This window comes from Lacerta agilis, chromosome 10 (assembly GCF_009819535.1).
Source record: "Lacerta agilis isolate rLacAgi1 chromosome 10, rLacAgi1.pri, whole genome shotgun sequence".
Lineage (NCBI taxonomy): Eukaryota > Metazoa > Chordata > Lepidosauria > Squamata > Lacertidae > Lacerta > Lacerta agilis.
In genome coordinates this window covers 62,517,786-62,541,885 of record NC_046321.1, presented here as the reverse complement: position 1 = coordinate 62,541,885, position 24,100 = coordinate 62,517,786, and the positions used below count along the sequence as shown (strand labels likewise).

Genomic DNA, 24,100 nt, shown 5'->3' with positions numbered 1-24,100 from the left:
ATTTGCTAATGGTGGTGTGCCTCGTGATTTTTTTCATGAAACAAGTGTGCCTTTGCCCAAAAAAGGTTGAAAAACACTGATCTAGCCTCCCATGCAGAGGCTTAGGGGAGATGGAGAAGTTGCCAACTGCTTGTAAAGGGGCCTTTAACGGCTGTTGATACTACATACCGTATTTTTCCGTGTATTGGATGAGGTTTTTTGACACAAAAATCATCTCAAAAAACCGAGGTCGTCTAATACACGGATAGTGGCATGGGGGGGACGGACGCCGCTGCGCGCAGGGAGCGATCCGGGGGCTCTGGCTAGTGGCATGCAGCTTCCCCTGATGCCGCTGCACATGGGAAGTACTCCCTGGATCGTTTCCCACATGCAGCAGCATCGGGGGAAGTTGCCCTCCGGCCAACCAGCTGGAGCGCAACCTCCCTCGATGCTGCTGCACGAGGGAAACACTCCCTACCTGCATGTGGGAAATTATCCAGGGAGTGTTTCCTGCCCGCAGCTGCGTGGGGGGAGAAGCTCAAAAACTTTGGGCCATCTCCCCTCATTTTCTTAAAATTGAGTCCCCCCAAATATACATGGGGGCGTCTAATAGACGGGAAAGTGCGGTAATACATGTTTGCTGTTCTTCTACTTGGTGTATGAGTGACATCCGTGAGGTTTGTTAAGATGACAAAGACTGAAGATAACAGCCAGCCATCACCGAAAGTGTGGTGTTTCTCAATGGAGGCGTTTCACAGGGAGGTCGTCCACCAATGATCAATGCATGCATAAGCATCCATTGACCTGAGGATGCATGAATAAGCCCTCCTAAGACTGACAGCTTTTTGTCTGTCTGCCTGTACATGTGTGTGCTTCACTAACATGTTGTATTTTTTGTTTGTTTGTTTGTTTTACTTGTAGGAAGAGTAATAGATGTTGATCATGGAATTATCTGTGAAAATGTTCCTATTATTACCCCAAATGGAGATGTGGTGGCTTCAAGGCTAAACTTCAAAGTAAGACGATGTGCAAGAATCTTCCGACTGTGGCCACCACAGTTTGCACAAATGCAGCATGCAGTTCATGTACCTTCTGTGAATTAATTGGACAACAATAAGCAAAGCAGACATAGTGACTCAATGCTAGAAGCAGATGCTTACAGTTTCTCTAACGTTAGTAAGCAGGGAGACAGGATTCCCCTTCTCATGCAGCGACCCGCACATTAAATCAATGTGCAGGAGAGAACAGGCAACTGTTGGTTTTGTCCTTGTCCATTGCAAAGAACATGAGAAAAGACTATATATGCATAGAAACTATTACACATCTAGGATCAGTACTTGTGGTAAGGAGCCCTGGCCATGTATGTATGTTAGTACAGTCCTTTCTCTTGCCCCACCCAATGAGTGGATCATAGAATCGTAGAGTTGGAAGGGACACCAAGGGTCATCTAGTCTAACCCGCTGGAAAGCAGAAATCTGTTGCCCAACGTGGGCCTCAAACCCATCATCCTGAGATTAAGAGTTCCGTGCTGTACTGACTAAGCTATTGGGAATGGGGTCACTGGCATACAGGCCCTTGGCTTAAGGACAAGGCCAGCTGCTGCAGTCCTGCCACCCTCAATGCATTGATTTAAATGTGTGGACTGGGGTGTGCAAAGAGGGCTAGACAGTGAGGGTGGCCTTTTTGCATTATCATGCCATTTCCAGGTTAATAACGACAGCTGGAACGTTCAGAGCACCTAAGGGCTACTCTTGGGTTCCATTGCTACCGTTAGATGTCCAATCTTTGCTTCCTAAGTAGACAAGTGGTGCTGCTGCTTGCCTTAAAAACATTATCAAGTCAAGAAAAGAGTATTAAAGTTGGGTGAGTGTTCTACTGCTGAGACAGCCTTAAGACTTCAGAATCCGTGATGCTGAGGGCCAGGAAGATGGAAAGCATGCTTGATAGAAAGCTGGAAGTATTAACAGAACCTACTGGGTTTGTTTTTTTTTTTGTTTTTTTAGTTACTGAAAAGAATTTTAACTAGCTTGTTTATACTTCTTTAATCTATCCCATCCTACTGGGCCGGATGGTAGCATACATTCCATACATATATTATTTCTCAGCACACTTAAAGCACACAGATTCCCCCAAAGAATCTGTAGAAGGATTGTTTGTGCCAGAAATTGTAGCTCTGTTGAGGGATGAACTAGAGTCCCCAGGATTCAGGTGGGCGTGTGGGTGTGCTTGATGTGGATGTGACCCCTTCATTTAGTTTTACAGCAGAAAGTTAGTTTTTCTTCGCTTTCATCCAGACAACTTTACTGAAAATTATTATTATTATTATTATTATTATTATTATTATTATTATTATTATTATTATTTGTACCCTACTCATCCCTGACTGAGTTGCCCCAGCCACTTTGGGCAGCAGCTTCCAACACATAAAAAAATGTTATAAAACATTAAACATTTAAAAACTTCCCCATACAGGGCTGCCTTCAGATGTCTTCTAAAGGTTGTATAGTTACTTATCTCCTTGACATCTGATGGGAGGGCGTTCCACAGGGTGGGTGCCAGTACCTAAAAGGCAAGTGGCCAGATTCTACATAAGGCAAGGTGTCAGCCTCTACTTTACACAGTAATTGCAAAAAAACAAAACACTATGGGGATTTCCCCCATATACTGTGGGAGAAGAAATGTGTTCTGAAATTCTCACTTCTCCAAAAGTGTTAATAGCAGGGGTCAGCAACCTTTTTCAGCCTTCGGCCGGTCCACCGTCCCTCAGCAATGTGGTGGGCTGGACTATTTTTTTTTGGGGGGGGGGGAATGAACGAATTCTTATGCCCCACAAATAACCCAGAGATGCATTTTAAATATAAGCACACATTCTACTCATGTAAAAACACCAGGCAGGCCCCACAAATAACCCAGAGATGTATTTTAAATACCAGTAAAAGGACACATTCTACACATTGTAAAAACACGCTGATTCCCAGAATATCCATGGGCCAGATTGAGAAGGCGATTGAGCCGCATCCGGCCTCCGGGGCTTAGGTTGGTGACCCCTGGTTAATAGCATAGCACATCTAAAGAGACTGGGCCCTGAGATTCACGATCTCTCTTTTTGCAGTCTGTAAACAAGGATTGTATATCAGTAAACTGATCCTGTTCCTCTAAAAAGTCAGTAGGAGCCTTCAGGATTTGAAGCATAGCTCATTTCCAGCCTAAGCTCTCAAACGGACCTTGAGTTTTAAGGAACTAAGCAAATGTGCAGGCTACGGAATTGCAAATTTCAGAGCAGAATCTAAAAAAAATATAATTAAATTAGAACCTGGTCAGTAGGGAGGGAATTTATCTTTGTGCTTCTGGGTTCTTGATACTGTTTCCTGATCGTGACACATAAGTGCTTCAGCACCGATATGCACCCAAGAGTTATTCATTTCAATACATCATCTGCATGCATTAATTTACGCGTGTTGTGTAGTTCCATCCGCTGAGATGAAGCAGGACCCACCTGAGCAGAGGACATCACAAATGGCAGAGAATCAGCAATGGAATTGGACTATGTGATTTTCCAGATAGCCCATTATTTTTCCTAGAGGATCCTTTTAGGGACTTCCTCCACAGTAAAGAAGAGAAGCATGTAGCCTCTCTCCCTACATATGCATATATTCATGTGATATCATTGTTCCACGCTTCTTTCTCATGGGGGTGGTGGGGTGAGTCATATGTAATAATGATAATAATAATAATAATAATAATAATAATAATAATAATAATAATAATAATGATAATAATAATGTACCCACTACTTCACCAAGTGGGTAGCATTGCATGGCTGCATATGCAAATCAGCTGTTGGCCCGTTGATGTGATAAACTTTTTCAGCCACAGCTGATCATGTAGATGCCGTGAGCCAGCAATACTTTATACCTGGCAAATTAGTAGGTTTCTAGAACTTTTAGTACTAGGAAATCACACCAGGGAATCTTTCACACTCCCCAGAACATCTTAGTGGGCAATTCCCAGTAGGGAATGTGTGCTAATATTGCAACCATGTGGCCAGGGCTGATCACGTGGGTCTTCCTCGCCTGATCAGCACTTCCCTAGGAATCATAGATTTGTAGAATTGCAGAGTTGGAAGGGACCACGAGGATCAGCTAGTCCAACCCCTTGGCAATACAGGAATCTTTCAGCCAATGTGGGGCTCGAACCCACGACCCTGAGATTAAGAGTCTCCTGCTCTACTGACTGCGCTATTCCTCATTTGGCAGTAGGGGAATATATATCAGGTGGGAATAACCCAAGCAATTGGCAGTACCACACAATGATAATGCTTTACACACAATGGTATGAGATTGTGGCATAGGGTATCAGTTCCCACTTCTCTCTCTCTCTCTCTCTGTGTGTGTGTGTGTGTGTGTGTGTAATTAGTTTTTTGGGGGGAGGGGGGTGTCTTATACTTTATTAGCACTATAATGTTTATGATTGTTGTAGCTGTACATGGTCTCTTTAAAAAGAGACACTTTCTAAGTGCAGATGGGGTAAAAAATCTGACGAAAAATTTCCATGTTTATATATAGCTTTACTTCCTCCGCTCTGATATTCATTTAGATATAAATATAAGCGTATGCATTTTTACTAAAGACAAATTGCTGACATAGAATGAGATCCTAGATTTCCCATATTAATTTCACTGCATAATGACCGCAAAACTCGACACATTGTGAAAAGCAAATGTTAAGATTTTGACCTTAGTGTGGTCAAGTCACCCGAGGAAAGGTTTTGTCCTAAAACTGTAGACTCTGTCTAAGAAATATTGGGACTCTCGTTGATTATGGCATATGTTGCATGGGCGTGTTTTTCACACACCTGTTTTTGCAGAAGCCAAATGTTCCTACTTAGTAAAAAATAAACTGCAGTCAGTTTATAGCCAATAGAGGAAGCACGCGGGAATAAAACACACGCTATGAACTATATATATACAGGTGAAACTCAAAAAATTAGAATAGCGTGGAAAAGTCCATTTATGTAAGCAAATGTTTTCATTAGCTACTGGAGTTTAATATATGAGATAGACTCATGACATGCAAAGCGAGTTATGTCAAGCCTTTGCTTGTTATAATTGTGATGATTATGGCGTGCAGCTGATGAAAACCCCAAAGTTGAAATTGTTAATTTGGGGTTCTCATCAGCTGTACGTCATAATCATCACAATTATAACAAATAAGGGCTTGACATATCTCGCTTTGCATGTCATGAGTCTATCTCATATATTCATTTCACCTTTTAAGTTGAATTACTGAAAGAAATGAACCTTTCCACGATATTATAATTTTTCGAGTTTCACCTGTATGGAGCCACTGTTCTTGGTTATGGTAAATGGGGCTCCACATTTATGCTTCGGTTGCTTTTTTCCTGCCCAAGCCACACTGGGAGCACAGAAGGCTAGTCGAAGAGTGTCTTTTATGCACATGATTATCAGCAATCCACACAATTGACCTTTTTAATATGTTTGGGGGGGGGGAAATTGCATCAGGAAGGCAGTGAAGAAGAATGCTGCATTGGCTTTATTTGTGGTGTGTGGTACTCCGTGCCCAGTTTGCACTTAATGCTAAACTGTGGTTTCACATTCCAGCTTGCATCACTCTCCCTCCTCGCCTCGCAACAAGAAAGAGATGGGAAGCTTCTGCTTCCATGTTAGATTAACCACAGTTTAGCATGTTGCCTAAACCCTAAACTGTGGTTTGTCATAACTATGGTTGCTTGAAACAAGCCTACTTCCTAAGCTGTAGTTTGAAGTTCAGACAGAAAACTATAGTTTGTTGAGACGCATTGTCATAACTCTAAGCTTTGGTTAATGTTGCATCCAAGTCAGTCCTGTGTTAGATTGTTGGTGGAAATAATTGCTTTCTCAAAGGTTATTGTGCTTCTCATCACTTGTAGGTGGAAGAAGGTATGCATCTTCTAATCACTGGACCTAATGGTTGTGGCAAGAGTTCTCTCTTCAGGATTCTAAGTGGTTTGTGGCCTGTCTATGAAGGAGTTCTTTATAAGCCACCTCCTCAGCATATGTTCTACATTCCTCAGAGGTTTGTGATTTTACTTGTATCTGTTTTTGCAGAACTATATATATATATATATTTATAAATTACAAGTGTTTCCTGCTTTTTGAACATATAGTGCTCAAGGCAACTCAAAGGAACAAAACAATTAAAAACAATTAACCAATATAAAATTATCAGAGGTCTACGAGTGTCAGCTGGGCTTCTTTGATTTCTGGGATTTACGGGGGGGGGGGGTGTGGCGGCAGGTATTGATTTTAGAAAAACGAGAGAAAGGCCATAGTAAACAATTGTTGACAGACTTTTTAAAAGGCTACACTAGCTTCCACTAGAGTGACACTAGGGATGCTTCTCAATCCCTAAACAGGAAAAATCAAAAGGGGGATTATTGAAATTTTCACATTGGTGTGTTAGGTGGGATGATACAGGAAAAGAGGGGACTTACTCATCACCAGATATAGACACAGGGTAAGCACCAATCTGAAGAGCAACTAGGATGGTCCAACAGCAGAATATTGCTCTATCTTGACAAAAGAAAGTGGGACTTTTAAAGATGTTTGGATCTTGTGCAATAGCTTGATTAAAAACTGCCCACTCCTAACATGAAAAGCACATTAGCTCTTACCTAGCTGCTAAAAGCAATGGAAGAGTTGGCAGTGTTGCTTTCCATGAGATTCAGTCATGAATAACTTGAAGTGGGGACAATAAGCGTGAACGACTAGGAGGCTTTTCTGTGTGAGTATCTTTCAAGGGAAAGGGGCTACTGGTGGTGTGGGGGGAACCTTTGGACCTTCAGATGCTGCTAACTACAACTCCCATCAGCCCCAACAAGCATGGCCAGTGGCCAGGAGTGATGGGAGATGTAGTTCAGCGACATCTGGAGGGCCAAGGGCTCACCACAACTGGGCTAGTGCAGGAAAACATCTATGGATTTATGTCATTTATTTATGCCACCCTTCTTCCCAAAGTCGCCCAGGGCAGCCAACATCAAAAACGTCAAAACAACACATTTTTAAATGTAACAAAAACCTATTTAAAACATTTTGAAGCCACCTAAGAACATTTTTAAAAAATAGAATATCTAAAAGCTTACTCGTTTCAAGTTGTCTTGACCTGTATCTTTTAGCCATCAAATGCCTGGGTAAACAGGAATGTTTTTAAACTTCTCCTGAAAGTCAATAATGAAGGAGACATTGCAGCCATTGTCTGCTTGAATCTTACTCAGCACAGTTTGCAAATGCCACTATTTGTATTGGATTTCTCTGAATTAGTAGACCAGCCCTTTAAGGCAACATGCTGTGTTGCCTTCCTAATTAAATGTAGCCCTAGCTGAATCTACTCAGACAGGGATTGTCTTGATTCCATATGGTTTAATTGAGAATTTTGCTTGCCTTAGTCCATAATGACTCTCCATTTATAAGTGAATACACAGATAGCCTGAGGAATTGTTTTTGTATCATTGTGCCTACTGATACAGCATGGGATACGGCCCAGAAATGTGACAATACATTTTACCGTTATAAAATGTATAGGAGTAACCTGGGCAAGTCTCCAAGAGGGAATGTTAGCTTTAGAGATTAACTGTCATTTTCTCCCCTACCGTCCCAGGCATTCTGGCCGTCTGCTAATTAGAACCAGGGCTTAGAGTTAGAGAAATCCCAGACAGGGATTATATTTCCTAAAATACTTTGCACAACGTCAAAGTTGATATTTATAATGCCCCTTGCCTGAGAGGTTTTGAATGACGGAGGATTTGGTCAAAGTTAAGGAACACATATTTACACTTGCATCCTAAGGTGGTGTGTAAATGTCACTTAATAACTTTTTAAAAACCTTTTTTTTAAATAATAAAAACTATGTAGATTACATCCAAAGCAAGCATTTTGTACATAATTTGGCTTTTTTTCATTTAATTGGTATTGCAGATTATTTTAATACTTGTTGCCCCAGCAACTCTGGGCAGCTTCCAACACATATTAAAACATAATAAAACATCAAACATTAATAATAAGAGTCTGACACAATTCCAAAAATTAAAAAATAACTTTAAAATAAACAACTTATCTCAAATAAAGCAAGATTCAACAATCCATTAGAATCTAATAGTAAACAGTAAAATTAAATATCAGCAAATAGCTTTCGCTTGTCAATTACAATAAAGAATTACTAAATTACAATCGATAAAAGCAACGGCGAGTCACAATGCATAAAATGCCACAAACCATGCAAAACCACGTAAAAGGATGAACTTGAGAATCAAGGACACGCAACTTAATAAAATTATTATTTTTAAATATCCCTGAACTCCTCTCTTCCTAGCTGCTTCTGCTATTCTTCAAGGAGCTCAGCTTTTCAGGGTCCTTCCTCTCCCCATGTTATAGATAAAGATCAGCCCAGTGTGGTAGATTAAGCTATGATAGGATCAAGGAGCTTCATGGATGGATTGCAGATTTGAGTATCCAGTACTCAAGACTCAGGGCTAGCAATATGACACACACACACCCCAGAGCTTTTTGAACCTAGCTTCCATCTTCACTGACCCTGGGCCTGATGGGTGTTTTATTCCAACATCTAGAAAGGACCACATTGGGTGCCCCCCCCCACTCTAACCATTCCTCCCTACTGAGTTGTATGGTGCAGTAGAATATTTCAATTCTTTATGCACAGCCCTTTCTTCAGAATTCCCTGACTCCGAATACTGTCTTCATATGCTTAGCAGGAAACATAACTATAAACTGATTCAGCTACCCACACCCCATTTCAAATATCTACATGTCTTGCATCTACCCACTGAATTATTTCCCCCCCCCCCCGGTCGCCGTATCTTAGGAACGTGACACTTCTTTCCCACCTTCTTTTTGTAGGCCTTTGGTTGCACATATTTGCATAGTTTTTCATGTCAGCCTATCCCATCTAAGTTCTGCATGTAGTTTAGAATGGTTTCACATACTGTATTGGCCTGACTATAAGCCGCACCCGAATATAAGCCGCACCTTTAAAATTCAAGGGGGGGGGGGAGAATAAAAAAGACAATACCCAAATTTAAGCCGCTCCCTTAAAATTCCACAGGCACTCACACCCCTTCTGTTTTACTGTATATCTGTTTCAGCAGCAATATCATAAAAGCCCATTTTGGTAAGGTCGCGAATCTAAGCCACACTTTAACTTTTCACGGTCGAAATTTGGGGGGAAAGTGAGGCTTATATTCAGGCCAATACAATAAGTGCTTCTGTCTTACTGTTGTTGTTGTTCAGTCATGTCCGACTCTTCGTGACCCCATGGACCAGAGCACGCCAGGCACGCCTATCCTTCACTGCCTCTCGCAGTTTGGCCAAACTCATGTTGGTAGCTTCGAGAACACTGTCCAACCATCTCATCCTCTGTCGCCCCCTTCTCCTTGTGCCCTCCATCTTTCCCAACATCAGGGTCTTTTCCAGGGAGTCTTCTCTTCTCATGAGGTGGCCAAAGTACTGGAGCCTCAACTTCAGGATCTGCCCTTCCAGTGAGCACTCAGGGCCGATTTCCTTGAGAATGGATAGGTTTGATCTTCTTGCAGTCCATGGGACTCTCAAGAGTCTCCTCCAGCACCATAATTCAAAAGCATCAATTCTTCGGCGACCAGCCTTCTTGATGGTCCAGCTCTCACTTCCATACATTACTACTGGGAATACCATAGCTTTAACTATACGGACCTTTGTCGGCATAGTCTTACTGTAGATTTGGCCAGTTTTCCTGATGTGCCTCCCAGCTTGAAACAGATACTGACATCTATTTGTTAGGGTGGCAGTTGTTCAAATACTTGTATGTAAATAATAATAGCAATAATGATCATGTCAGCAGCAGCTCTTCATCAGTGTGATCCCTAGTGGTGATATAACAAGAAAGTTGACGGCCTTTTTTACTTGCTGATGTCACGGTCATGCATTACATTCAGGCCATGTGTTCTTCTAGTCTTTTCCCCAACTCTACAGCTCCTCCATTTGGCACCTGAGCCTTACAAAGAAAGCGTCGTAAAGGGCAGGAAGTATCTCGGCAGCTGCTTGAGATTCCACAGCGCTGACTTTATGGTGATTGACAGCGAGCTCCCTGCCGCGTCTCCCCAGTGGGTTTGAATCCCTGACGGAGGCAGTTTCTGATTTGCGCAGCTGCAAGGGAGCCAATAAAAATTTCATGAAATCAAGGAGCGTTGCTTAACCTGGCTCATCATTCAATCACACAGCTTCCTTTCCAGATTAAGGATTTGTGCTCTTTCTGCGGTTCGGTTGTTTATTGTGCAATAATATATTTCTGCCTGCGACGGCAGCTTCTAATTATGCATCGTGCTGGCAAAGCTCTACGATCCGTGCCCCGTAAACTATGTTAGCGGGTGTAAGGTAATTATGCTCAGGCTTGGTAATTGAGCTCCTTGAAATATTTAGCAGGCGCTCTTGGATACTGGAGAGGAAAGCTTACTGTTGGCTATTTTAGGCTCAGATCAATTATTTATATCTGGGGAGAGTTGTGGAAACTGCAGCTTGCCCTAAAACACCCTTGAACTTATTTCAATGGAGTGGGAGAATGCTATAGAGAGAAGATGCTCTTCGTTAAACATCCCACCAGATGTGTATATTTTAGCAGTTCCTCCACATCCATCGTCATGATGGGCAAATGTATATAACAGAACTTAACTTCGAACAGGGCAAATCTACGGTACAAATTTATTTTATTTTATTACAGTAATATTTTATTCTTTATTCCATATAGAAAGTTACATTTGATACTCAACAATCATATTCCAATTCAACAGAACTAGTGACTTCCTTCTCGCCGAACATCAATGTTTATAACCCAAATTACATATAACTGCGTTTTAAAGTTCCGCCTTATCTAATTTCACCCTCTCTAATATGTATCTTAGGGACATGGGTGGCGCTGTGGTCTAAACCACAGAGCCTAGGGCTTGCCGATCAGAAGGTCGGCGGTTCGAATCCCCACGACGGGGTGAGCTCCTGTTGTTTGGTCCCTGCTCCTGCCAACCTAGCAGTTCGAAAGCACGTCATAGTGCAAGTAGATAAATAGGTACTGCTCCAGCAGGAAGGTAAACGGTGTTTCCATGCGCTGCTCTAGTTTGCCAGAAGCGGCTTAGTCACGCTGGCCACATGACCCGGAAGCTGTCTGCGGACAAACGCCGGCTCCCTCGGCCTATAGAGCGAGATGAGTGCGCAACCCCAGAGTCGTCCGTGACTGGACCTAATGGTCAGGGGTACCTTTACCTTTAACTTTAACATGTATCTTATTGTGTTCTGCTATTTTCTTACACTTCAGACCCCACTGTTGCCTCCGCATATGGGAAATAACTTTTTCTATAGACTAGAAAGAGTTCCCAGTCTTCTTTAAAAGATTCTAAAGTTGTATGTTTTATCAGTGCTATCAGTTTTCTAATATGCTATCTCTGTATATTACATTTATCAACCATTCTTCCCTTGAGGGTATTCATGTCTTCCATTTTGGTTCATATAGAATCCTTGCTGCTGTAGTCACATACATAAAAACCATTGAGTACAAATTTACAGTGCATATATAAAAACCATTAGTACAAATTTACAGTGCATCATCAGAATCGCAGTTTGTTAAAGGTGCTGAGGATTCTTGGTTACAGACCCCTCCCAAAGTTCCCAGGAGATGGTTATTTAACCCACCGAAGTCTTCGGTATAAGATACGCCCTTAGTACATTCTTAAGAATGTAACTTTTTTTTTTGGTCAGGCCACATCCTGACTCTGATTTCTGTACTGAGTCAGTGTCATTTGATGTGTCACATGTGATAGTCATGTGACGTGTGTCCATGGAGAAGGAAGCATTTTTCAGAGCACTGGGTGCCAGTATTCAGTGAAATGCAGCTTTCTTTTTAAATGCCCAGAGCAAGTGAATTTCTTTAGTAAGCCACAGCAAAAGACTGCAGTTCCCCCTTAAGCTCATCTCGCATGTGCATATTGATCCTGAATCCTTCTACAACTGCTGTGCTCATCATATATTTCATTTAGTTATTTATTTAAAGGAAATTTCTAAACCTTTTAGCCCTTTAAAAACCTCTAAGTGGTGTACACTATGTCTAGTATAAAAACAATATCCATTAAAACAAATAACATTTAAAAAGCAATAAAACAACCTTAAAACATATGCAAGTGTATAAAAGCAAGTGAAACAGAGATTCAGGGGATTCTCACACATAAAACAGGGTCCTTTGCTCAAATGCCTTATAATATTATATAGCCTCTGTCCAAATACATTGTAATATTTGCTCTCTTATTTCTGAGTAGCCATCATATAATGTCAAGCAAATATTCACTGGTGCTCTGACTCTTTCCTGATATGTCACAGATGATCTGAAATACAAGCCTTGGAGTTACAGTTAATAATGTTTGTCGTGTTTACGTAGGTACTGCATCTGATGCCGGGAAAATGTATTTCTAGTATCTACTATAAAAGGAGACTTAATTTTTCATGTGAAAACAAACATTGTGGAAATGTGAACCAAATATTCTTACAATGTGTTTAGGATGAACCTTCAACTTCTCATAAATCAACAACAAACCAATTACTCTTTCTGCTCAAAAATAATCTTATTTCTTTGGTGATCACTCGTAGCTAAGTAAGATTGTCTTCCATAAACACAGTTTTAACAATGAGTCCACAAGTGACTGTGGAGGCCAATTCTGGATCCACACGTCCTTCCACAGTGGGGACATTGGTTTCCGGGCGGGAGTTGATCACGGTGTGGATTTGCCAAGTTTGCCTTCCTCTTAGCACGTTTCTCCCTTGTTCTTGTGTACCCTGGTCATAAATATTTGTAGTACTGTAGATTCTTTGCTTGTAAACCTGGTGAAATGTTGCTGTATTTGCCTGTTTGTGGCACAGACAGTATTAGAGTCCGGCAGGCTGCCCACTTTTCCATGTCTGCCATTATCTGAATGTGCCAGAGGACCTTCTCAAGGCTGAGCACCTGTCAGAGTGAAGGTGGAACCATAAAGTTGTGCCAGGAGGTCAGAGCCGGGAAGTCAAGTCAGGAGTCAGTACTGAGGAACAAGGCTAGGAATGAAAGCTTGAAAGAAAGAGTAAATCCAAAATGTGCCAGAGCTGGGAATGCTTTTGCTGCCTGCGCAAGTTTTAGCCCAGGCATAGGCAGCCTTGGACCTCCAGATGTTTTGGGACTACAACTCCCATGATCCTTAGCTAACAGGACCAGTGGTCAGGGATGATGGGAATTGTAGTCCCAAAACATCTGGAGGGCAGAGGTTGCCTATGCCTGTTCTAGCCCAAGGAGGAAGGCCACACACACATATTCTGTTTTACAATTTAAAATACTCATTTAAACATCCTTAGAATATCGACGACTTCCCTTCTTCCCTTTCCATGGTTCATTTTGCATATCATAAATCCCTGCATATTTTACAAAAGCTAAACCATTCAGTATTCCATTATTACATCCATCAAAAATTACCTACACTGTTTAATTTATCTTAATGCTGCCAACGTTTTCAGGTGTACACAATTCCCCCCCCATATATTCAATAAACATTTTCCAATCTTCTCTAAACGTATGTTCTTCTTGTTCTCTTACTCTACATGTGAAGTCTGTAAGCTGTGCATATTCTGTCAGCTCTGGTTGCCATTCTTCTTTGGTTGGGATCCCACTCGTTTTCCATTTTTGGGCTAAGAAACCACGGGCCGCAGTAGTGGCATACATAAATAACCATTTTTGACACGTGGGAGGAGGAAGGCTTTTGTAGCTCTTCCTGTCTAGGAGGATTCGGTGGCCAGCCTGGGTGGGTAGAACCAGTCAAGCACCTGAGAACTAATACATCCCTGGCTTAAAAAATGTTGCGAACTGCAGTCCTAGTGGCTCACCATAGAGAGCAGCAAAGAGCTGAAGGTTCCCTGCTTAAGTCCTGGGAGCTCCTGGTAAACGTATACAAATAATCCGTTGTCTTGGAAAATGGGGTGTGGGGCATCCTACTCACTGTTAGATGTGGGCAACGTTAATTTCGAAAAATCTTTTCAAGCTTTTGAATAACCGAGGCGCAAAAATGAGAGTTCCACGGTGTATCTGTAAGAAATTGAACAGGAAAATGTATTCCTACTTTGATAAATGCTATTGTGTGTCCAGGCAAGGTGACTTTTGTGCGAGGGATAATGTGTGGTTCTTCTTTATCAGGCAGGTTGTTCTTGAGCCACAGTGATCCATGTCGCTGCACTGCAATCTGTTCTGCAAACAAGGCATTGTTCTCTAGAGTATGTTTACTAAAACAGTCACCCTCAAATAATTACAGTATTTAGAAACACTGCATTTAAAGCATTATGCACTGTTCAAAGAACCCTAAACAGCAGGGTTGAGATGTGACTCCCCGGGAGGCGGCTAATTATTCTCTCTGCTGCTTTACAGACCTTACATGTCCATTGGAACGCTGCGGGATCAAGTGATCTATCCTGACTCCGTGGACGACATGCGCGAGAAGGGCTACCAAGACCAGGATCTGGAGTGCATCCTACAGATAGTTCATTTGAATCACATAGTGCAAAGAGAAGGAGGTAAACACTTGAGGTCTCCTATTTCAAATCTAGCAAGTTCTGGGCTGCCCAATAATGTCAAGGGCTCTGTGGTCTAAACCACAGAGCCTAGGGCTTGCTGATCGGAAGGTCGGTGGTTCAGATCCCCGCGATGGCGTGAGCTTCCGTTGCTCGGTCCCTGCTCCTGCCAACCTAGCAATTCGAAAGCACGTCAAAGTGCAAGTAGATAAATAGGTACTGCTCCGGCGGGAAGGTAAACGGCGTTTCTGTGCTCTGCTCTGGTTTGCCAGAAGCGGCTTAGTCATGCTGGCCACCTGACCTGGAAGCTGTCTGCGGACAAATGCTGGCTCCCTCGGCCTATAGAGCAAGATGAGTGCACAACCCCAGAGTCGTCCGTGACTGGACCTAACGGTCAGGGGTGCCTTTACCTTTTTTTAAAAAGTAAAGGACCCCTGGACAGTTAAGTCCAGTCAAAAGGGACCATGGGGTTGCGGTGCTCATCTCGCTTCCAGGCCAAGGGAACCGGCCTTTGTCCACAGACAGCTTTCCGGGTCATGTGGACAGCTTCTGGCGCAACAGGACACCGTGACGGAAACCAGAGCGCACGGAAACGCCGTTTACCTTCCTGCTGGAGCAGTATCTATTTATCTACTTGCACTGGCATGCTTTCGAACTGCTAGGTTGGCAGGAGCTGGGACAGAGCAACGGACCGCTGACCTTCCGATCAGCAACTCCAAGAGGCTCAGTGGTTTAGACCACAGCGCCACCCATGTCCCAGTAATGTCAGACCCAACGTGCACACTTAGAGGGGAGGAGGAAGAGGTGTGTTGGGAGAACTCAGGATCTGCCTTCAGCCTGGAAAGGTTTCTGACTTTGCAAGTAATTAATAGCAATATAGTTGTGGCTGGGTTTTTTCCCCCAAACCTGATGTCATGCTTAGCACCATTGCCAGATCCCCCAGTGAAGGTGGGAGGGGAGATGCTGCAGGACCACAGATAGTTCCAAGGAACTGTCTGTAGGAACTTGCTGTAGTTGAGCTGAGTCTGCTTTCAGCTTTTAAGCCCATGCCCAGTCTACCTCTCTCAGACTGCGGCCCTTGTGCAGCTCATCCGCACTGGACATATGTTTATAATCCAAATTTATAAAAAATAGCAAAAGTACAGTATAGTATATGTCCATTTGTTACTTAAAGCTGCTCTCTGAACTCCAGTTACCTGGAAATAAGCTCCTTAGAATTCAGCAGGACTTTCGTCTGAGTAGACATGGTTAGGATTGTACTCTAAAGCTGACCTTTTAAAGGCAAAAATGGAAAAAAAGAAAGAAAAGGAAGTTTAAATCGGAGAGTAAAATATACCTGTTCTCTTTGTGTGCCTTTGAAAGGGTGGGATGCTGTTACAGACTGGAAGGATGTCCTGTCCGGAGGAGAAAAGCAGAGAATGGGGATGGCTCGGATGTTTTACCACAAGTAAGTAATTTTTTCCCAAGTATGGATAGGATGGACATAGGTAGATTGTATTGGTATCAGCGGTTCCAAGGCAGAATAAAGCACATGGTGCTGTAGAGGGCCCAATCCAAAATGCTGGTATTGACCTATAAAACCTCAAGACCTTAAGAGCCACCTCTCTCCATACAAACTAACCTGGACCCTGCACTCGTCATTTGAGGCCCTTTTCTATGTCCCCCTTCCGTGAATGGTTTGGAGGGTGGCAACACAAGACTCCAGGTTGCTTTGAAATTAAGGGACAGTCCGTGCAGATATCGTCAAGTACATGGTGGGGGAATTAGCTCAGAAGAGACATCATTTGGGTTGAAGAGATCTCTGCACCAGCTGCTCCCTGGGGGCATCAAGAAAAATACTTGATTCAGACCTCCGCCTTTCCATAGTCCATATAATCCTTGGTAGCATCTTGGAAGATCATCTTCAACTTTTTCGGAGAGGATTGCTGAAATCAGTTTTACAGTCTGAAGGATCCCCATTTGCTCTGCTCATAGTGATCATGAGAGCAAATTGCATTTCACGTCAATTAAGTCCATTTCAAGTTCAAATGTGGAACGCTCTCATGGGTGCACACACCTTGAGCTACCTTGAATTTCTAATATGCGGGTGTCCGATGTAACTTTTCCTTTAGCTTGCAAAAGCTATCTTGGGCAGCCTACCACATAAAATGGGGAAAATTGCATTCGGTATATAGCTAAGATGATTGCTCTGAATCCAAAATTTCAGAGCATGTGGGGAGAATCCAGTGCACACTTGAATGCAAGTGTGATTCACATAAGAATGTGCATCCTTGTTCACCTAAATCATGCCTCCTAATAGTTTCAAAAAGTGAATGAATAACTTTGTTTTCCTGCTTTACAAGGCCCAAATATGCATTGCTGGATGAGTGTACAAGTGCTGTCAGCATCGATGTCGAAGGAAAGATATTCCAGGCTGCTAAGGGGGCTGGCATATCCCTGCTTTCAATAACACACAGACCATCTCTTTGGTGAGTCTTTATGTAGGAGTTTGTTTTTTTAAACCTTGTTACCAGATAATGTATGTAGGTTTCATCAGGTACTGTATTCGCCTCACAATTATGTGGCATTCCCAATCACAGGAAGACTCTTGAAGCAAACAGCACATATTGTTGGCACCTGTCTGTCTCAAGAGACTATGAAGTGCACCTCGAAGGGTGAAGTCAAACCAGTGTGTTAGCAGCACTGAAGTGACCTCCCTGTGGTGCAAGCCTGGGCAGTGTGTCTGGAGGTCCTGGGCTGCCCAGGCAACAAGACCCTCTTCTCGGCTTCGCTGATGTGGTCTAACGGAAAGCAGAGCAATATATTTTGGTACTAGGTGGGCTGCAGGAGTTGCCAGAAGGAAGCGTACAAGGCGCCATCCGACCGTCATAGAGACTCCACTTCAGATTTTTGTAGGGTTTGCTCCTTAGCCTTTTCTTCTCCCAAAGATATCCTGCAAGGCAGTGAAGGGTTAGGGCTTCCTGTTACTGCCTGTGCCAGGAATGGAGGTCTCCCTCGACACCACAGGGAGAGACAGACGGAGATAAACAAAGAATGGTGGGGGAAACTCTTTCTTTGAATTCCTCTCTGGGTGGGAGAGGAACGGGCCCAGAAGCAGAGGATATCCTGCTGATTGGGCTTTAACTGAAGTAAAGTACAGGCGCATGCTACGGGCAATGAGACGACAAACTGCGGAACATCTTGGCTACAAGGATTTAAAGGTTGGAATTGAGATAAGGTTTCATTCGGTGCCACAGACATTGTTTTTCAAAGTTTTTCTTCTACATTTCTGATTTGGCAGCCCTTCTCAGAATGCAAGGTTAAAATATAATATAGAAAGTGAAGGCAGAAGAAACTGGATTAATAACATAAAATTTAACATCAAACTGGAACTGCAGGTGCTCCTGTGAATGTTTGGGATTTTGTTGCTGGGTTTCTCAGTGTTTCTTTTCTTCTCCTGCAGGAAGTACCATACACACTTGCTACAGTTTGATGGGGAAGGACGCTGGCGCTTTGAACAATTGGACAATGCTATCCGCTTAACCCTCAGTGAGGAGAAACAAAGACTAGAATCCCAGCTTGCAGGAATGCCAAAAATGCAGCAGAGACTGAACGAACTTTGCAAAATCTTAGGGGAAGATTCTGTGCTGAAAACAATGGACAAAGAAGAATAAATGTTTTTAGTTAATTTCCCCACCCCAATTTTTTAAAAGTTAACGATGCACTTTGATTTTTGAGACACAATGGTTTGCATGCACCTGATTAGTGTAGCCTGTAAGGAATTGGCCACAAACTCAATGCTTGAGATAACTGTCAACTTTATAATGTTAAGGAAGAAAGTGGTTCAAACTAAGGCTGTCCTGAATTTTACTGAGTTCTGCTTTTCATTGTGGAAAAACAAAAGTTATGGGAAGGTGTATGAAATGGCTCTTGCAAAATCTTCTACCTTCCTAATATGCTGCTGGTTTGATGCAATTTTTAGGGCTTTGTTTCCCCCCGACTGGTTTCAGGCACAGCACCACAGAGCAAATCAGATTTGAAGATGTGACAACATGCTCTGAGTGCTGGGGGGGGGGGCAAAAGAGGCAACTGGATTTAACTCCCAGTTCAGAGAAGGGTTGTGACACAGTGGGAGAGCACATGGGTTGCATGTAAACCTCCTATGTTCAATCCCCAGCATCTCCTGGTAGAGACCTAGCCCTGAAGGCCCACATCCAGTCAGTGTAGGCAATATTGAGCTACATGGACCAATGGTCTGACTCGACGTAGGGCAGCTTCTTGTATTCCCTAGATTTTTTGCTGCCAGCTAGTTCACGTTGTGCATTCTGATGCTTGGCAGTTTGGGATAGAATGAGAATGTAGGAATGCTGAAGATTTACATCCAGAGGCAGATCTAATCGATGAAAATCTACATTTGGATGTGAATTAGTTGCGGATATAAATTTTGGATGCCATCCATCCATTTTGCAATGGATGTGCATGTGTATCCAAATGGTTGCCCACGTTATGTCCTAACTATGTATTCAGCTACAGTGGTGCCCCGCTAGACGAAAATAATTCGTTCTACAAGTGTCTTCGTAGAGCGAATTTTTCGTCTAGCGAAGCAGCAATGCAGAGCAGAGGTTTTTGCAACGAATTTTTTTTTTCGTCTTGCGAGGCAGCCCCATTGACATTTTCGTATTGCGGGGCAGCCTTCCGCTAGCGAATGCCGTTCGTCTAGCGAGTTTTTCGTCTAGCGAGGCATTCGTCTAGCGGGGCAACACTGTATCTTTATATTTATAAAAGACTGGCTCCTGGGTTGAGTGGGCTTTGGGCAAAGTGCTGTTGTGCGAGCACTCCTTTGTCATGGTGCCCCCCTAACATTTCTGGATTTTGGGGGGTCAGGAGGGCAAAGAGCCTAAATGCCCCAGAAAACCTGTTTCCATGACATTGTTGGAAACAGGGATGGCATTGTTATGGGATTATTTTTTAGAGCCCAGAACAGTAGTCAACTGTGGTATGGGGCCTAGTAGATTCTCTAAGGAGCCCCCAGGTGAATCTTAAGCCTGCAGAGCTTGTTCGGGGAAGATCCAGGACTTCCCCCCCAGCCAGAACTCACCTGAACTCAGTTCCGGCACCTCTCAGGTGGGCACCCTTGCCATTATATAAGAGAACAGGGGAGGGGAGGTGTTCGTGGTGAGTTCCGGCACCTCTTTTTCTAGAAAAATAGCACCGGGAAGACCCTAGTAGCAACCACCATGGGAGCACTGACATTACTTTGCAAAAAGGTGCAGAAAATTCACTGGGAAAGTAGGTCTTGTGTCATGGTGGTGTGTGGCATGATAGAACTGTTTGCAAAACACGTTCCTCCTTTTCAGCTCAGCACTAGTTTGAACCCCAGAAAATTATAAAGAAATGCACTGTATATATATCAGTCATTATACCTTCCAAGCTCACGGTGCTCCTAGGAAGCTCCTTGTGTGGTTGGATTACCCTGACAGATTCTTGCTTCAAAGCCAGGAGGTAGAAGAATATGATCTCCCACCATCCTGCCATGCGCATATGATATGCCTGGTGTGTTGTGCAGGCATGGAGCGACAGAAGGGGCAGGGCTTGGTGAGTATCCAGGTGCATAGGGGGAGAGGGGGAGGGGAATATAACATATATGGAGGGGGGAATCATTTTTTATTTAAAAAAAAAACGTAAAAAATGATATTTGCAAATAATAACAACACATGCATGTCAGCAGCTGTGCTTTCCTGGGAAGCAACAAAATGACAGGCAGCTTAGAAGATAAGGCCTTTTCATTCTTTGCTCGAAATGGCAAGTACGTCGCAAAGAAGAAATTTGGAGGGTGTTTTCTACTCCTTAACGCTGGGAGGCATGCATCTGCGCTCTGTAACGCAATGGGCACTTGTATCTACCTCTCACTTTCCCTCAAAGGAATTCAAGGTGATAATACAACGAGTTTATTCCATTTATTTCCACAAAACAACAGGCTGCTGCTTCCCTTGTTGCAGTTGATGCCCTTGCTCCTGTTATAGTTGTCACTGGAATAGCAATAGAGGGAGACCGTTTTTAACTGTTTCAAGGTGACCTGCCACCCACAATGGGCCGTTTGGGGTGTACCAGCCCACATGCACAGAAAGTTAGCATATACACCAATGCAAAGTTCACTGGGTACTCTTTTAGCAGGGTTATGGGGATTTCCGATTCCTGTATAGCATTTTGGAGAGATTGGTCTATCCTTGAAAGTAACCTGCCATTTTCCGACTGGGTTCTGTGGCTTCCTAGGGTGCATTCCTTGATCCCGTTTCCAACTTCCAGGCACCTGAATTGAATGCCCATTGCTTGTTGGTTCTTCCACTGACAAGGTATAGGAATTTGCCTTCTACCAGGTTAAGACTGTGTGTCCATTCAGCCCCATATTGTCTACACTGACGCGCAGCAGCTGTCTACTAGAGTCTCAGGCAAACGTATTTCACATTACCTGCTACCTCATGCTTTCGGTTGGAGGTGCCAGGGATTGAATTTGGGACCTTTTGCATGCCAAGCATGTGTCCTGCCACTGGCCCTTGCTCCCTCCTGCATGTTAAAATTATTAACTGTGCATCTTAGTGCAGAAGTGGATGATCTGATTCTAACCCTGCTGTATTGGAGCAGACAGAGTGTTTAACAATTTCAAAATCCCAGCAATTGAAAAGTAATGGCTTGTTTTTCTTTGATAATGGAATTTATTAATAAACCAATATGGGAGAAAAGATAAGAAAAGGCACTTCCAGACTGTCACTATTTTTGAAAACATACCAGCCAATTCAGGTAGTGCAATTATAGTTGATTTGGCGTTTTTCCACAACAAACTTGCTCCCCCCTCAAAACAGACTCTTGGTGAGAAGGAATGCGATGAGAAAATGCACTGGGAAATGTGGGCTAACAATTGCTCGACATGGTATCATCTAACCTCCCTGCAAACAAATCAGGGTGAATGCTGAATAAACAGGCTGTCTGGGAGAAACCTAAGATCATAATGCTAATTTTGATATGTAGTCGCAGACCAGCAAGTGTTTCATAATAAGAATTCAGCAACCAGCTTTTAGTTGACGGCGTTATTGGGCCCTGTTCAGAAGTCACAACTTATGGATAGCATTAATTGGCTCAGTGTTATATTTCAACGTATTTAACCATAGTTTTAATTGTTTATAATTTTTGTAAAAAAAAATAAAAAATACTTTCCTCTCTTAAGCTTTACTGAAGGTCCAATGGACTGTGTGATGGGAAATAAGGGACAGGGCTTTTACAGTCACACCCCCAGACTTTGGAATTCCCTGTCCAGAGAAAGCTATCTCCCCCTTTTCTTAATCTTTCCTTGATGATCTTCTTAATGATTTTGGTGAACTTTTTGCCACTGTTCTTAAGGGTTTTTGCTGCTCTGTTTCTTCTAAGTAACGATGCTTTAGCGTTTTGTCATATCTGGATTGTGCTTTTTTTAATCTGTTGTATTTCCTTTTGTCTGCAGCTTTGAACTTTTTGGAATGGTGGGATATAAATGGCTCGAATCAAATAAAGAAATTAAACGCAAAAAGTAAAATAACAAAAAATAAATAAATCAAGAGTGAATTGTAGTTTGCCTTTAAACTAGTGGTTGAAATTAGCTCAGGTCCATTTCTACTCCAAAAGCAAACTTCAGTAAGAAGTAACTCTTTAAGGTTCAGATATAATGTTGAACCGTGGCTAACACTAACCAAGGAAGGCACATGCAAGAAAGAGGGGGGATGTGTGAGTTTATAGGGTGCCGCCAAACAACAAACCATGGTTTAGTGATTCAAGTAGCCTGACACCCCTGCCTTACCACTAAAGAGAGTTAAAGTGTAACCAAAAGAAAAAGAAATTGGGGGGTGCTAAGCTGTGGTGCCTGTTGTGTAAAATCAAACAAATATCTTTTTTTCTTGATTGTATTCTTTTCACTCCCTCTTTGCCTGAGCAGGAGCTCTACTTCCTCCTTTAATTTTGCTTTTCTCAAAATTTGACAGCAAGTTTTAGCTGACATATTCCAAAGCTGATGGAAGGCACTCCGTCACTGAGGCCACCTGAGTCTCAAGTGGCGACAAAGGATCCAGAAGTACTCCGAAGCTACATATTCACTCCTTCAGGTGGAGTTTAACCTCATCAAGACCAGGCAACCTCCCATTCTTCCAGTTTGGGGAACCACCCACTAGCAGTGCCTCAGCCTTAACTGGACTGAGCTTTGGTTTTGTCATGGCAACCTTGCCTTTGGAGTCACTATGAGGCAGCAGCAGGAACGTTTCTCGGTTTTCAAAGCATTTTATTGCACTAAATATTTACAGAGCTACCAAGCGTGTCTTCATACTTTGGGTACAAACATCTCAACTGCTTCCTTCCGGCTCCCGCGTTTTCCAACACAATAATCTCCGGGTGTTCCGGAAGTGACGAGAAAACTTTTTCCGCTCTCTTTTCCTTTCCCCCCTCTGTTTATTACTGACATCCGCACCCCCCCTTTCTTCTGGCGATAGTTCTAAGAAAATGTTTTCATCATCGGACGTATCTGTGGAGATTACTGGGGCCGGTTCTCGATAGGCCGTTTCCCTCACTGTTCCTCCCCCCACACTCCCTTCCCGATCCAGGCTTGTCTCCCTGACAGGTTTGTTGGCTCTCATCCAGTCCATTACGAAGGCAAGACTATGGTATGCTCTAGGATCCTTTGCAGTGCCATATGGGATGCTGATTCAACCAATTTCATATTGTTCCCAGCATTTTGCACAAGGACTTGGGGTGCATGCATTCATATCATGCATGCTACTTCTCTGGCATCTGTAACCATAGTAGCTAGGATTCTAATAACTGCAAGCAAAGTTCCACTCTTGAAACGGAGCTTTTCTGCTTTGTCTTTTCTTTGCTTGCATCTGAAGGTTGGGAAACCATCTGGAATTATGTTTGATGTGGCAGGGGGCAGGGGCGTAGTGAGGGGGGCGTAGGGGGCGGTCCACCCCATGTGCCGCCCTGGGGGTGACACTTGGGGCGGGGCCCCGCCCCCACAACCGGTGCCTCCAAAGCTGAGCCGAAAACATTGCTCGGCGCATGGTGGCGGTCGGCTTGCTTGGCCGGCCACTGGCGGCTGCTTCCCTTTCCTTTTTTTCCTAAGGGCTTTTTTCGGCCCTGGGCGGAGCTGTGGCGCGGAGTCAAAGGGCGGACCAGCGAGGCGTCACGCTTGTGGCTCTGCATGCCGCCCCTCACTGGCCCACTCCTTGCCTCTGCGGCTCCGCCCGGGGCCGAAAAAAGCCCTTGGGGGGGGGAAGGCAAGGGAAGCAGCCACCGGCCGAGTGAGCAAGCGGCTGCTTTCCTTTCCTTTTTTTCTAAGGGCTTTTTTCAGCCCTGGGCGGAGCTGCGGCGCAGAGGCGTCATGCTTGTGGCTGGCATGATGCCCCTCCTTGCTGTCCCGCCCCTTGCCTCTGCCCAGGCTAGTGCCGAAAAAGCCCTTTTTTAAAAAAGGGACGGAAAGCAGCCGCTGGCAGTGCATTGTGCATCATGACGCAC

The 24,100-nt window shown here is 43.5% G+C and overlaps 1 protein-coding gene across 1 annotated transcript in view; it reads left to right on the top strand.

Annotated features, from left to right (window-relative positions):
• The window catches only part of ABCD2 (ATP binding cassette subfamily D member 2), a 42,285-nt gene extending 23,863 nt beyond the window's left edge, over positions 1–18,422 (top strand). Inside the window, 6 exon segments of the mRNA XM_033162938.1 lie at positions 901–995; positions 5,908–6,053; positions 14,448–14,593; positions 15,953–16,037; positions 16,933–17,058; positions 18,033–18,422. Of these exon segments, the coding sequence (XP_033018829.1) occupies positions 901–995; positions 5,908–6,053; positions 14,448–14,593; positions 15,953–16,037; positions 16,933–17,058; positions 18,033–18,243 (809 nt within the window). The 3' untranslated portion in view covers positions 18,244–18,422.
• Positions 18,423–24,100: the final 5,678 nt, after the last annotated feature.